The 15,425-nt window shown below is 36.0% G+C and overlaps 1 protein-coding gene across 2 annotated transcripts in view; it reads left to right on the plus strand.

Annotated features, from left to right (window-relative positions):
* The window catches only part of gpc5c (glypican 5c), a 190,715-nt gene that overhangs the window by 147,847 nt on the left and 27,443 nt on the right, over window positions 1-15,425 (plus strand). For both annotated transcript variants that reach the window (XM_077557509.1, XM_077557510.1), the window contains exon 8: window positions 11,901-12,039. In XM_077557509.1, the coding sequence (XP_077413635.1) occupies window positions 11,901-12,039 (139 nt within the window). The remainder of the gene's footprint in view (window positions 1-11,900; window positions 12,040-15,425) is intronic.

The raw sequence follows: 15,425 nt of genomic DNA on the forward strand, positions 1-15,425 counted from the left end.
CACAAACGCTTTCCAGCACAAGCTTGCACTGACTTGCAGTGCAAGGGTGTGGGACGGACTCACTACCGTTATTTGAACGTGCTCGAGGCATGACGCCAACCTCTTGAGACATTTTTCCCCCAATATGCGCTATTTCTGGTCTCTGATTTTGTAATCATCTCCATTGTTGTAAAAGAGAAAAGTAACGAGGGATTTGGTCATGCGAGTCACTGGATCGGTTTTACGACTAATTTACGTGGAAATATATAAATATAATGATGGGGGGGGAAAAAGCTTAGTGTCACTGAGTTTAGAGTCAAACCTCAGTAGAATCTCCAGACCTTCCAAAAAAAAAAGTTTCCTCAAAAGACAAAAAAAAATGGTGAAGTTCAACAAGTGTGATTTGCTTTCCAAATCTTTAACCTCATGAAAAAAAACCTACTTAAATATACATTATTTCATCGGTTGAGCTAATACACATGTACATGCACATGCTATAAAATGTAAATAGGCAAGGAATGAGGTTCAAATTTCAATTCAATTAGACAAAGTGCAATTTCGGGAGAAATTGCATGAAAATGCTAAATGCTATTAGCTGAATGCTAAGATTTGAATGCATGTGCTTATGAAGTCAATTGAAAGATAAATTAAATTAAAATTACAATTTTATAATTGTGGTTAAACTTGAACAGCAATCTGTCTAAGGTGGGATTTAATCATTTCAGAGAAATTATGATCCATTTCCTGATATGATAATCAGTTGGTATCAAACCATGGAATGTACTAAAAGGAGGTGCAAGCAGGGTTCAAACCCAGGTTCTCCGCGGTGGCAGGCAATTGCTCTAAGGACTGAGCTAACTTGACTTGTTCAAATTCATGGCTAATGGTGTATTTATTTTTTTAACTCATTCACTGCCATTGACGGCTATACACGTCAAAAATTCATTTGAACTATTTCTATTAGTTTAACATTTTCCCCCAGTTTTGTTAACAAGAGTATGAAAGCCTAGAATTTTTATTGTATTTTTAGAACAGATCTAAAATTTGCGATTAATCTTGAGTTAACTAGTGAATCTGTTAAAAAACGTAATCGACTGACACCCCTAATTTTTAGTAATCTTTTTTTAAATGGAATTTAACTCATTCACTGCCATTGACGACTATAGACATCAAAAATTCATTTAAACTATTTCTATTACTTCAACATTTTTTTCAATTCATTTAAATTTTTTATGAAAACCTTGAAAATAATGTATTGTACATTTATAACAGATATAAAATTTGTGATTAATCGTGAGTCAACTATTGAAGTCATGCAATTAATTATTATTATTTATTATCCGTCCGTCCGTCCGTCCGTCCGTCCGTCCGTCCGTCCGCTCTCCCTTAGAGATAGGGTGAGAAGCTCGCTCATCCGAGAGGGACTCAGCGTCGAGTCGCTGCTCCTCCACGTTGAGAGGAACCAGTTGAGGTGGCTCGGGCATCTGGTTCGGATGCCTCCTGGACGCCTCCCTGGGGAGGTGTTCCGGGCATGTCCTACCGGCAGGAGGCCCCGGGGACGACCCAGGACACGCTGGAGAGACTATGTCTCTCGGCTGTCCTGGGAACGCCTTGGGGTCCCGTCGGATGAGCTGGCTGAAGTGGCTGGGGAGAGGGAAGTCTGGGCTTCCCTGCTAAAGCTGCTGCCCCCGCGACCCGACCCCGGATAAGCGGACGGATGGGCGTCAGACGATTAAAAGTTTTAATTGTAATTAATCGCATGACTTCACTAGTTAACTCACGATTAATCACAAATTTTAGATCTGTAATAAATGTACAATAAAAAATTGTTTCTAGGTTTTCATACTCTTGTTGATAAAAGTGAAAAAAAAAACCTAATTGAAATTGTTTAAATTAATTTTTGACATCTATAGCCGTCAATGGCAGTGAATGAGTTCATGTAAAAGTTATACACACATACACACTTCTGAAATAACTCATTTCCTCAAATGACCTTCGTATGTTATTCATTATATACATCTGTAAAAAAGACACTGTGAAAAGCTGGGGGGGGGGGGGGGGGGGGCAATATAGCGGATGAGTACTGAATTTGCTTTTTGCTACTGTCAATTTGACACAGATGGTGAAAATTGGCTTTCATTTCCCACGTCATTTGCGGCGTGTGAAACATTTTAAATACAGAAGAAGTCAGTGGGTTATGGTACATTGTGCTTATTTCATGGAAGCTCTTGGGAGAAATGAGAATTGTTGTCGAGAAACCACTAAATGATTTCCATGCGTGTTCCTTTGAAACTCGCAATTGGGGGTTGAAAGTCCCCCCCAAAAAACTGCCTGTTTTTCTATATTCAAAACAAAAGTAGCCAACTGCTTTGGACACCAGCCAAGCAGCAATTTTCTAGCAGAAGAATTCTGGTTTCCACGGCAACGGCGCCTTAATTGATTTCCTCTCTAATTATAATGCTTTAGGGACAGCTGGGCCAAGCACCATTGTGTTAAACGGATACTTCAAGGCACTGTTATTAGCGTAATACGCAAGCGCTCATCAGGGTGCTCTTGGTTAGAACACGTTGTTGTCGAACTGACTGTTTAATTGTGAACTCATGCACGTGTGTAAGCCGAAAAAAAAGTCAATGGGTTCATCTCGCTGACTTTCTGCAAACAGTTTTCTTCTCACACTCTATCTTCGGTTAGCGCCGAAACATCCTGATGAATGCGATGTATAAATACCTCATCTCTTTTTCACAAAGGTCACAGTGTCTTCTGCGAGCTCCCCAATCAATAGTTCATCTTCAGAATATCACGTTGCTGCCTCAGTTGGCCGAAACAGGAAATGAGAAAAGGCTGTCAACAGGCTGAAATGAGAACGTAATCAGAAAAAAAAAATATATATATATGAAAAAATTAACAACTCATCAAAAAAATGCCCCACTTAGCTTAATGCTAACACATATTGCAAAACATCATAAAAACACAGATCTAAACACCGCAGACAGCTAATACTGGTCAACACACATTTTGATGCCAAGAAAGCGGTTTGAGGTAGGGTTGTGCAATTAATCAAAATTCAATTACAATTACAATTATTACATTGCACAATTACAAAATCAGCATAATCGTAAAAAAAGAGAGATGAATGCTAATTTTGAGGTGTTTAAATTGATACATTTGCATCTTTTTTTTTCAATTTTAAAATAACTAATTTAATAAATTTGGTTTCATCCAAAAGGAACTTGCATAATTAAAGTGTTACAAACAGAGGTGGCAAATCCAGGTCCAGAAAGTAAAAACTCTGCCACAGTTTGGCTTTAGCCCCAAGTGCTAGCTAGCTCCCCAGCTAGCTCCCATGATGCTTGTTTACCGATTAGGGAGCTAGCTAGCATCAGGGGCTAAAGTCAAACTGCGGCAAGGTTTTTACTTTCTAGACCTAGATTTGCCACCGCTAGGTAGCTAGCTAGCTAGGACCTGGGGCTAACTGTGGCAGGGTTTTTATTTTCTGAACCTGGGAAAATTTTTCAGTTTAAACATTTGAAGATTTTTACTTTCTGGACCAGGATTTGCCACCGCTAGGGAGCTAGCTAGTTAGCACCTGGGGCTAACTGTGGCAGGGTTTTTATTTTCTGAACCTGGGAAAAATTTTCAGTTTAAACATTTGAAGATTTTTACTTTCTGGACCAGGATTTGCCACCGCTAGGGAGCTAGCTAGCTAGCACCTGGGGCTAACTGTGGCAGGGTTTTTATTTTCTGAACCTGGGAAAATTTTTCAGTTTAAACATTTGAAGAATTTTACTTTCTGGATGACAATTTTCAGTTTCAAGTTTTATTTTTTCCAAGTACAAAACTTTTGACCCTAATTTAACTCCATAGCTATATAAAAAGCAGCCCATTTACCAAAACATTCAAAAAACAACAACAAGCATGTTCCCTTTTATTGTACAATAAACAACACACATTTTTGATATTCCCAAACGAAAAACATCAATATCGCTAAAACTAGAGCCAATTCAAAGAAACAAAATGGATGTCATTGTCAGACTCAGCAGCCCATAACTACCCAGAAACTATTAAAATATCTTTGGCACACACAAAAAAAAAAATGTTGACCAGTATAATAAAGGATGCCAGCAAATCGGGCGACTGTAGTATACACAAGTACAGAGAAAAAAAAACTTTTATTAAAGGCTGATTTAAAAAAAAAACATCAGGGTGCGTGTTATTCACGGAAAATGATGGTAATTTAACAACTATATTCACAGGCTTATATTCTGTATTTTCTACAAAAAATGACGAATATTACAGCATCTTACTGATTCCCTACAGTAGAAGAAGAAGAAGTACTGTTCTCCGTTTTTGTTTGCGTGAGTGCTGCCTCCTGGTGGCCAAGGCAGGGAGGAAAGGAGCGGCACAATTAACTGGATTGCAGCCTTAAAGCATGATACATAATACGTTTAACTCTTTACATTCTATTTAATTATTCTATATTACAAAATTATAATGTGCTTTTTTTCTCCTTATTAAAACAATGAATTCATCAAAACAACAAATTACCGGCGAGGTAATCAGCGATTGGTTGGCTATATTCCGAGCTAATTACTGACATCTTTGTTGACTACTTTTTACAAAATGCCATTTTTAAACACTTCACGATGTTTATTTAATGAAAATGGAACTCTTCATTGATGAAAGAGCTAAAAGTTTGACCTACTGAACCATTATTCCGCCTCATATTTCAGAATCTACCTGTGTGACTTCCCACTCATTTTGCTTAACAGTTGATCTGTTTTAGATTTTTAACTCAGATTCAACCACATGTTTCACGACTGCCATTTTTTTCCCTCTTTTTTTCCCACTTGTATCTGTCGGTAGCGGTGAGGCTGCGAACAGACATTGCATTGCGCTCCCGGTTGAAGGGCGGGTGGCGTATCGGTCATTCTTTTCAATTTCCCAGTTGTATACACCTGCAATGTTCACACCGTAAACTGTTAACAAGTGAGAATCACGTCACGCTAAGTTTAGCAGCAAGCTAAAAGGCGTGCAATGGCGTCAGTCACACAAGAGTGACAGGATCCACCTGCTTCTTTTCAGACAGCTGTGCGATTTATATTTTATTTTTTATTTATTTTTTTGTATTATTTTTTTTAATTAGTTTTAAATAGTGTTTTTTTTTATATACGTTCTTGAGTGCTAGATAAAAAAAAAAGGTCATTAAGTGTTGTGTAGTAAAGTAAAATTAACCCAAAAACATATTTAAAATGAAACCCGAAAGCTCATCTGTACGGAAGAAGATTAGGTTCAGTGAAGAGGAAAAAAAAAAAAAGGTTGGCAGGATTCTGACTTTATTCTCAGAATTCTCATTTCAAAGTTTAAAATAAATAAATAAAAATACATCTTGGTTTATTAAAAACAACTAAAAAAAAATTCCTTTATTTTCAACTTTGTCAAATAAATATCATAGATGTACAGAAAAGGATTAGGTTCAGTGAAGAGAAAAAAAAAGTTGGCAGGATTCTGACTTTATTCTTCGAATTCTCATTTCAAAGTTAAAAAAAATAAAAATAAAAATACATCTTGGTTTATTAAAACAAACTAAAAAAAAATTCCTTTATTTTCAACTTTGTCAAATAAATATCATAGATGTACAGAAGAGGATTAGGTTCAGTGAAGAGAAAAATAAAGTTGGCAGGATTCTGACTTTATTCTCAGAATTCTGACTTCAAAGTGAGAATTTAAGCAGTTTTGTTTTTGTTTCATTCATGATTTTTTTCCTATTTTAGTTCTAGTTATTTTTTAAGGGTTGAATGACTTTTTTTTGGTATTCCATTATAATCTGATAAAAGTCACATTGAACTCAATTAATCAAGGATGTCATTGATTTTTATCTTTATTTGATTTTTTTCAGCACAATACAGCAGTCCCCAACCTTTGTTGCGCCATGGACCCGTTTGACGTAAAGATATATTTTGACAGAGTGGCATCGAACTGTACAATTAAAATTATAACTCACCATTATTCCCAATGTATCACGTGTCCCACAGTTTTTCAAACATTTTTTAGTAAACTTTTTGTTCAAACTTGAATAATTATGAGAAGAAAGAAAAGAAAAAAAAAATTGTATGATATGCAATATACACAAGTCAAGGTAGGTTTATTCATATGGCACATTTGTCGCGTCTGCTTGGAATTTACAATCAAATGTTATGACCCACTTTGAAAAAAAGAAAACTACCTGATATAAAGTGAGCTGAACATATCCGTGTTATTTTTGAAGGGTGATTTAGAAACTGTTTCACCTTTTTTTTTTTTTTTTCGTCTCACAAATTGATTTCTCATTCACTTGTGTCGGCGGCTGTCCTCCAGCATGGGCGGCACACAAACGTGACGTCACACGAGAAGGGTCTGTAGTCTACAATATGTGATTTGTTTCTTAAAACGTCACAATGATCAATTTAGCTAGCTTTTTTTTTTCTTTTCTTTTTTCCTGGAGAGCTCAGTATTGTTTATTCAGTAATTTTACCGATTTGACATGTCATCATCATTGCTCTCTCTTTTTCTTTTTTTAATATATATATTTTTTTTATTAAATTTTATTTTGTATGTGGGTGAGTATGTGCATGTGCGTGTGTGTGTGTGCGTGCGTGCGAGTGTGTATTCATTAGTTCACCTAAAACCTATTAAAAAATCCCACACCGTTCACCTAAACCGAACACTTCCAGCCAGAGTCGTGAGGCCGTCAGGAGACCCGAGGAAGGACCAAAGAAAGGAAAGGATCAATTTAGCTAGCTGGTACAGCAACATAAATTATTTTTCCTGTCTGCCTCGGTATGTCGACTTGTTGCTGAAAAAAAAAAATGTCAATACAATATTTGATCATTTAGAGTAGCGTGTTAAATTGAAGTACAGGAAGCCACCTGACCCAAAAATGATTTATGTGTTTATTTACACTTTTTAATTCCACAATAGAAGAAAAAGTAGAATGTATTTGAGCAAATCCTTAAATACCGCTCCAAAAAAAAAACAAAAAAAAAACACTATATTTCTTTGAAATAGCGCAAGGACTGCACTGTTTATCATCTTGGGAGATGTTGCGTAACATTTTCAAAAGTGGATTACGACAACAAGACGGTTTCCGGTCACCTTTTCTGTCCGCTTAAGACGAAACGAAAAGTTGACCTTGTCATCTTCCTTCGCGCTAAACCAAACGCACACGGCAAGCTGTTTTTTCGTTGCCTTCCACTCTCCATTCACATCGAACCTTCGCGTTACTCTCCGACCTTGTGAAAAGGATGCCTTTGTTGTTGTGTCAGGAGAGCTTCTTGTCTGACGTGAAGTGACGGAACAAAGAGTAACTTCATGTTGTCGGTCAGGAAAGCGGGTCAGCGGGTGGTCCCATTAGTTGGCCCCGTGCCGGGAGAGAGAAAACTGCAAAGAGAAATGGAAATTGCTTACGGCTGTAATTGTGTCTTTCTCTCAAATTTTGCGCTCCCAGGAGTTAAATGTGCACTTGCATGTTAGTATCGACAATACAATTTGTAGAAGGTGCTTTTACGCTCATTATCTAAGCTGGCATTCATATGTTTTTTTTCCCCAGCTCAGCAGCATGTGTGTAAAGGTACGAGGTACGGGGGATGGGCTCACAACATTTCTGGCATCCAGGATAATGAGCTGTTCGCTAATGCTGAGCGATGCGTCCTGCAACACTGCAGCTCTGCTTATGTTTCGGTTGTGAACGTTGTGTTTTTGTCTCTGAAAAACTGCAACCTTGTAATAGGTTTTGCGGTATTATTATTATTATTATTATTATTTTATTTTTTAATTTTTTTTAACCACAAAAACATGGTGTGATTGTCAAGGTCGAACCAGATGGTGACAAAAATGAGGAAAAAGGGGTGTTTTCAGAGGCTGATAGAGAGATGTGGATGTTCACTATTTGTGAAATTATTAATTATCAAACACATCATTAAATTATTTTTATTTTATAAGTTTTCAGAGAGAGAGAGAGAGAGAGATGGGGATGTTCACTATTTGTGAAATTTTAATTATCAAGCACATGATTAAATTATTTTTATATTATAAGTTTTCAGAGAGAGAGAGAGAGGTGGGGATGTTCACTATTTGTGAAATTATTAATTATCAAACACATTTTTAAATTATTATATTTTATAAGTTTTCAGAGAAAGAGACAGAGAGATGTGGATGTTCACTATTTGTGAAATTATTAATTATCAAACACATCATTAAATATTTTTTTATTTTATAAGTTTTCAGAGAGAGAGAGAGAGAGAGATGGGGATGTTCACTATTTGTGAAATTTTAATTATCAAGCACATGATAAAATGATTATATTTTATAAGTTTTCAGAGAGAGAGAGAGAGAGATGGGAATGTTCACTATTTATGAAATTATTAATTATCAAACACATTTTTAAATTATTATATTTTATAAGTTTTCAGAGAAAGACACAGAGAGATGTGGATGTTCACTATTTGTGAAATTATTAATTATCAAACACATCATTAAATTATTTTTTATTTTATAAGTTTTCAGAGAGAGAGAGAGAGAGATGGGGATGTTCACTATTTATGAAATTATTAATTATCAAACACATTTTTAAATTATTATATTTTATAAGTTTTCAGAGAAAGAGACAGAGAAATGTGGATGTTCACTATTTGTGAAATTATTAATTATCAAACACATCATTAAATTATTTTTTATTTTATAAGTTTTCAGAGAGAGAGAGAGATGGGGATGTTCACTATTTGTGAAATTATTAATTATCAAACACATCATTAAATTATTTTTATTTTATAAGTTTTCAGAGAGAGAGAGAGAGAGATGGGGATGTTCACTATTTATGAAATTATTAATTATCAAACACATTTTTAAATTATTATATTTTATAAGTTTTCAGAGAAAGAGACAGAGAAATGTGGATGTTCACTATTTGTGAAATTATTAATTATCAAACACATCATTAAATTATTTTTTATTTTATAAGTTTTCAGAGAGAGAGAGAGAGAGATGGGGATGTTCACTATTTGTGAAATTATTAATCATCAAACACATTAAATTATTTTTATTTTATAAGTTTTCAGAGAGAGAGAGAAATGTGGATGTTCACTATTTGTGAAATTATTAATTATCAAATACAGTATTCAATTATTATATTTTATAAGTTTCCAGTGTAGTGTATACTAAAAATGGAAACTGCTTTTTTTGGAGGGTGAAAGCTAATGCGTTTTTTTGATTGGCAGTTGCATCTGTGAAATCGTTCACCACATCACTGAACTACAATGTGTGGATCTGTTTGCAGCAGCGTTTCGTCAACTTTATATTGCAGTTTACAAAGAAATGACACAACCGAGCAAAACAACAACAAAATAAAAAAACTTTGCATTTGAGTTCGAATTAGTTTCTATGCGGACAGGTCAGGACATTAGCATTGACCAGGCAGCGCTACCGTCAACTCTGCAGTGCCTGTAAATAATGTGTGTGTAAATGAGTGGGCAATCCACGAAGATCAAGTGATCACAAGGGCCGTGTCGTGTATCGCAATTAGAGCGTGAACTCACATAAAGCAACTCAGTCCCATCGGCGTGTGTCGAGGGAAACTCGATACCGTCACACGTGCACGTCTTATTACGAGGAGTTCACACGAGGAACCCGAGCGGAACTCCGGTCTGGTCCAGGGATCGTCCAGGGTGCTCCGCAATAGTTGTTTGGATGTGCACTTTAGATACAGCAATGTCCCGTTGAAATAAATCCTGGCTCTATTACATCCTTTTTATTTATTTTTTTTATTTTTTTGCTGGCTCTATTACATCCTGATGCGCCAATTTTACTGTGAAAGCAGCTCCAGTTATGTGATTCAAATCAGTTATTGCGCAATCTGTTTTTGTTTGAGGAGGTTGTTCCTGAGCTGCACAAACAAGATATAAAAATTCATTTTCCTATCCTTTTTCTTATTTTCTAAATCACTGCCATATCTCTGTTATTGGACACATTTATCTGTGTGACTTCACAACCACAGTTTTTATCGTGTAGTTCAAATGAAATGAACCAACAAAAAAAAAAGAAGCCATGTCTTTGATTTGTTCGTCTTCAGCGTGCCGTACCACTTGTTAAACCACTCCATCGTTATTTTTTAAACACTGCTTGACTGCTCATGTCACGTTGTTGGCAGCTCGACTAAATATTTTCCCTGCCGGCTCTTTTAATAATTTATGGACGACACTGCCTGCCTAAGATAAAATGAAATGTCTTATTCTGCTTTTTTTTAAAATGATTCTTCAAGCACCGGGTGAATGAAAGCGTAAAAGTTGTCTTTTGAATTTGCCATGGCATTCATGTTAAAAATTTAACATTTTATATATGTGCAAATTGTATATAATAATCCATTGCTATTTGTAAGGGATAGGGATTAAACCATTTTGTGGCAAAAGCAAAAAAAAACTTGACTAGCAACGTATCAGTTCAACCAGAAAAAAACATGAATTCCTAAAGAGCAAACCTTGACTTACACTATACAGTAATACATTCCAGTCCAGCCCTGCAATATGTGAAATCTGCAATATAGAATATACTGAAATACGCTCTAGGCATGTTTTATAGCATTCACAGCGCTTAATGTGTTTAAGTTGTTTAACACATTTCAAATAATACAAACCCACTTAAACATTATGCCCAAGGATGTACATTATAAAATTAGACTGTGACTTCCTGTAAGCGTAAAAAGCAGGATTACAGCAGATGACGTTCAATAATTTTCAAAAAAGTTAAAATGTGCTGAAATACAGTTCTTCCTGTTTTGTTCTTATTCTTTCTAATTTACACCATCCCAAATTAAATTTGTCATCTAGTGGTCAACAGTGGAATTACACCTGATGTTATAAATAAGTGTTTTTTTTTTTCATTATTGTTTGTTTTTAAAATCTATTTTGTGTTTTTATTCTATGCTGTGCATTTTGACATTTCATTCTGTGACAAGAATAAATCTGAGTCTGAGTAGTTATTAACTGTAAAAATCAATAAATCTGTAAAATATTAGGACCGCAAACCTTCTTTAAACACTTGCATAGCCTACGATAGTGTGCATACTATTAATTTATGCATGGGCCGATATTATATGTTTTATTTTGACAATATAATAACCATGAAAAATATCATGGTATCACACGTATTAAAATTACAGGCCTAAAATTATCATTATATATATATATATATATATATATATATATATATATATATATATATATGTACCTTATATATTGGTGAATAAAAAAAAAAATTCCTCAACATAATCAATTTTATGTTTTAACATATAGAACTTTTGGTACAGAAGAATCTTAGGTTTAAATAAATAAATGCATAAATATGAACCTCCTTCTGTTTTAATTAGTAAGTAACAGTGTCCTATCCCTGGTAAACTATTTTTAGAACAGAAGCGTGGGCTACTCATGTTTTAGTATCCGCTAGAGCATTTTTTATTTAATTTTTTTTAGGACAATGCCTGTTAACAGTCGCGTCTCTTTCATCTCCCTCCCACTGTGGCTAGCTTCTCACCCCTCCCCTCCCTGCTCGCGGAAAAAAGAGAAAAAAAAAGTTACTTGGAGGCAATTAATTTCAAAGTGGCGGCTCGTTTACACAACTCTGCAAGCAGCCAATCATGTTATGTGATATTGTTTTTTTTCTTTTATAAATGAATTAATGAAATGAAATGAAATGTTGCCCTGACAGCCAATATTAGCCATTATTGAAACCTTGACTTCTTTAAACCACAACAAACCGTCAAACCAGGAATCCGAGCATTCCTATGTACTATACGATTTGCAGGATTATTTCTCACATGACTACATTTTTGTGTCAAATGATCATTGCTCTTCCAGCATGTAACAAGCTCTTTTGTCGTGGGCTTTGTGGTGCAGGAGACCCAGGAGAGATTTCCGAATCTGGGCCAGATGGAGGCCTGGGAGGAGCTGGGCAGCGGGGAGACGGAGGGCAGTGCCGCAGATTGTGATGACGAAGACGGATGTCAAGCCTCGGGAGACGGTCAAGACGCAACCTGTGAGTAGCACGCACACCAAGCCCACACGTTTGCGTGCATGTGGAGCAACATCTCACTTCTCTTGAAAAACACACCCTGATGTCTCTCAAATGGCTCTCAGGAGTTTCTTCAGAACTTGACACGACAAGCCTGCCGTCTTTTGGGTGAACACGCAATGAAGTGCGGTGTTGTCCGGGCTTGTGTTAGCTTTGATATTGTTTTCTATGACAGTCTAATCCATAAACGAGTTTGAGTCGGAGCAAACGTACAACACATTACATTGCTATCTAAAACTACACAGCTGAATCCAATCCACTTTAGTTTTCATCGCACATTTTATGAACAAGCGTTTCCAAAGTGCTGTAAATTGAGATCCACACACTATCATACAAAATCTAGTAAAACCAACTATATAAATAAAAAACTGTCAACATACGTAAAAATAAATAAATACATTAAAAACTCATTTGCTCCCAAAAACGTACAAATACGTTCTATTTTCATTGTTTTAAGTGACCTCAAGAAGTTTCTTTAATGTGTTTTTTTTTTTATGCTAGAGCATACAGAAGGCTTTGATGCAGCCTCGCAACTGCAGAGAATGGTTGAAGATTATGGTAGTTATTACAAAAACGGCCAGCAGGTGGCAGCAGAGCAAAAGAGATCAACCAGGGCCATGATGGAAAAAAAGCTCATTTACCCACAGTTCTAAACATATTTGTAAATAATGATGACAAAATGCTGTCAAAATTAATCGATTCATTGACAAGTAATCAATTATCAAATTACTAGACAACTATTTTAACTAATTGAAATCCGTAAATATGTTTTTTAATATGTTTTCCTTTTTTTCTGCATACAGAAGGCTTTGATGCAGCTTCTGACTTGAGGAGGTAGCTTAAAGCAATGGTAGATATTACAAAAAACGGCCAGCAGGTAGCAGTAGAGGATAAGAGATCAGCCAGAACCATGTTGCAACAAACTCTTTTTGCCAGTGTTTTCAACAGGTTTGTGAATAATGATGAAACTTAGCTATATTCCAATGCTAATTGCTGCAAAATGGAAAGAGATAGAAATATATATTTTTCCTGATGAAAGAAGACACTCCAGTCTTTCTTTTGGTAGGTTCCATGTTTTTATAGCAATAGTACACAATATTCTGTGGCCCTTGCAAAATCTGTCCAAATCCAGTAAAACAGCCGAATGGAGTTGCTTCAGTGAAAACAGCTAGTAGTAAAAAATAAAAACGAATAAATAAAGGGCCCTAGGCACCACACGATTCATGCTGAAATAACCCGTCACCTAGAACTTATATATATAATTATAATATATATATTTATTATTTCTTATATATATATTATAATATTTTAAAAATAGTAAAAAGCTATCAGAATATTTGGATTTGAGTAAAAATGAATATTGCATATTGTCGTGTTTGCTCAAATAATGTCAGAATGGCAACTCGTGTGATGTCACGTATTTGGGGAGTGCACAGCGGCGTTGTGCGCCGTCATGCGCTCTTCGAGAGCAATACTCCGAAATGTTTGCGTGTGTATGGGAATGTTTCGCCGGCTAATAAGCATTATATCAAACTGTTTTTAAGAAATCAGTATATAAAGTCCATCTAGGAAGTGTATCAATTATTTGTTACTTTGCTTTTGGCCACTAGCGCTATCCACAAAGGGAGTTTGCAAATTTGGACGCAGGACTAGAGAGACAAACCTTACCCCGGGTTAGCTTAGCGCAAGCTAGCTGCTATGACAAACTCGACATGGATGGACTTTGCAAGCCTACTACTAGTTCTTATTTTATGTGAGCAGTGAGCGACCGCAACTTGGCAGCCGGTGAGAACCCTGGCAAGCGACGCCTAAAGACCAAGCGGGCTGGATTTAGCCGGAGCAGCTAACAAGAGCGGCTAGCAGTAGTTAGTCGGAGCCATAGGCCGGTGTGGCTAACAAAACCGGCTAGCGGGAGGAGCTAGTAGCAAAAAGCTAGTAGAAGCTTGCTGAAGCAAAACAGAAGGTGACAAGCGGCGAGAGCCCGAATCAGGGAACTCAGCGACGACCACCTGCAGGCCCCCAGCTGTGGAAGATAAGCAGCAATCAACACATTGGGTTCGACAGTAGCCTATGTAATATAATTAGCGATTACTAGACTTACGATCTTTTTTTTTTTTTTAAACGACGCTGAAGTGATACATCTTTTTGTTTTTGTGAAGAAATTATTTCACCACTAGATGGTGCTAAATATTGCACACTGTCCATTCAAAGTAAGTTATTTTAAGCTAAAATGGAACATTTTTCGTAGGTTGGCGCGGCTGCTCTATACTCCGATATGTTTTCAAAAAAGTGAATATGAGGGTAAAATGCTTTGAACAACAAATGGTGTAGAAAAAAGCGCTCCATGATCAAACTGGATTTTTATGCAAATCAACGATCAGTCATCCATTCAAAGTGATTCAGAATTCGGCGGATAAAATGATAAACAAATTTGTGAAAGTGCATTTAGTGTACGAATCCAGCCACCAGTAAAAAAAAAAACAAATATTCAAATGAATAATTATTGTTCCCTCACTTTGAATCCCGAACGTCACTTAATGTAGCAGTTTGACCACGTAGCCCTTTTGAACAATCAATAGCCATTAAACTGCCGGTTCCGCACTGCCCCGGACGAATCCTTTTGGCCCGGCTCCTTGTTGCCATGTGGATAAAACATGCTGGCCTTTCTTCTAGCTCAATCGGTAGCAGCACCGCGCTACCCTAACAGCAGGGGGAAATCCATCAAAGCCACCGTGTGAGTGAGATTTACGGAACAAAATCCTTCACTGCGTGCGTTAAGTTTAAATCAATAACTTGGTGAGGCCAGTAGACCAATCAGTGAACATTTAGTTTATTTTACTGACAAAATGTTAGCTTATGAAAATGTTATTGACATTTTTTATATTTCTGAGTCTATGTACTAAAATCAAGGCTGAAATGAAAATGATAGTACGATCTGTCTTTTACAAGGCATTCTGCTCAAGACAATTTCTTTTATCCTTTTTTTAATTTAATTTTATTTTTATTTTTATTTTTACTTAACCCTGGAGAAGCCAAGGACCCTTTTCTTCTTTGGAAAATTATGAATTATACATTTAAATGACTGCTACAAGTTCACTGAATACCCAAATATATGTTTTTTCAATGTTTTTTTTTCAATGTATTCCCTAATTTAGGATTAGGGCGAAATTTGACCCTTTGGGATTTAGGGGTATCATTTCGAAAAATCTGAATAACAAAAACTGTCAGTAAACTATTTAGAATTTAAGAAAATAATCAATCAAATACACAGCTACATTGAATAATATATATTTTTTGTTTTATTTGTTGCATTTTAGCCATCTTGTCACCACCACTCTGGCTCATGTAAG

This window comes from Vanacampus margaritifer, chromosome 2, assembly GCF_051991255.1.
Source record: "Vanacampus margaritifer isolate UIUO_Vmar chromosome 2, RoL_Vmar_1.0, whole genome shotgun sequence".
NCBI classification, from domain to species: domain Eukaryota; kingdom Metazoa; phylum Chordata; class Actinopteri; order Syngnathiformes; family Syngnathidae; genus Vanacampus; species Vanacampus margaritifer.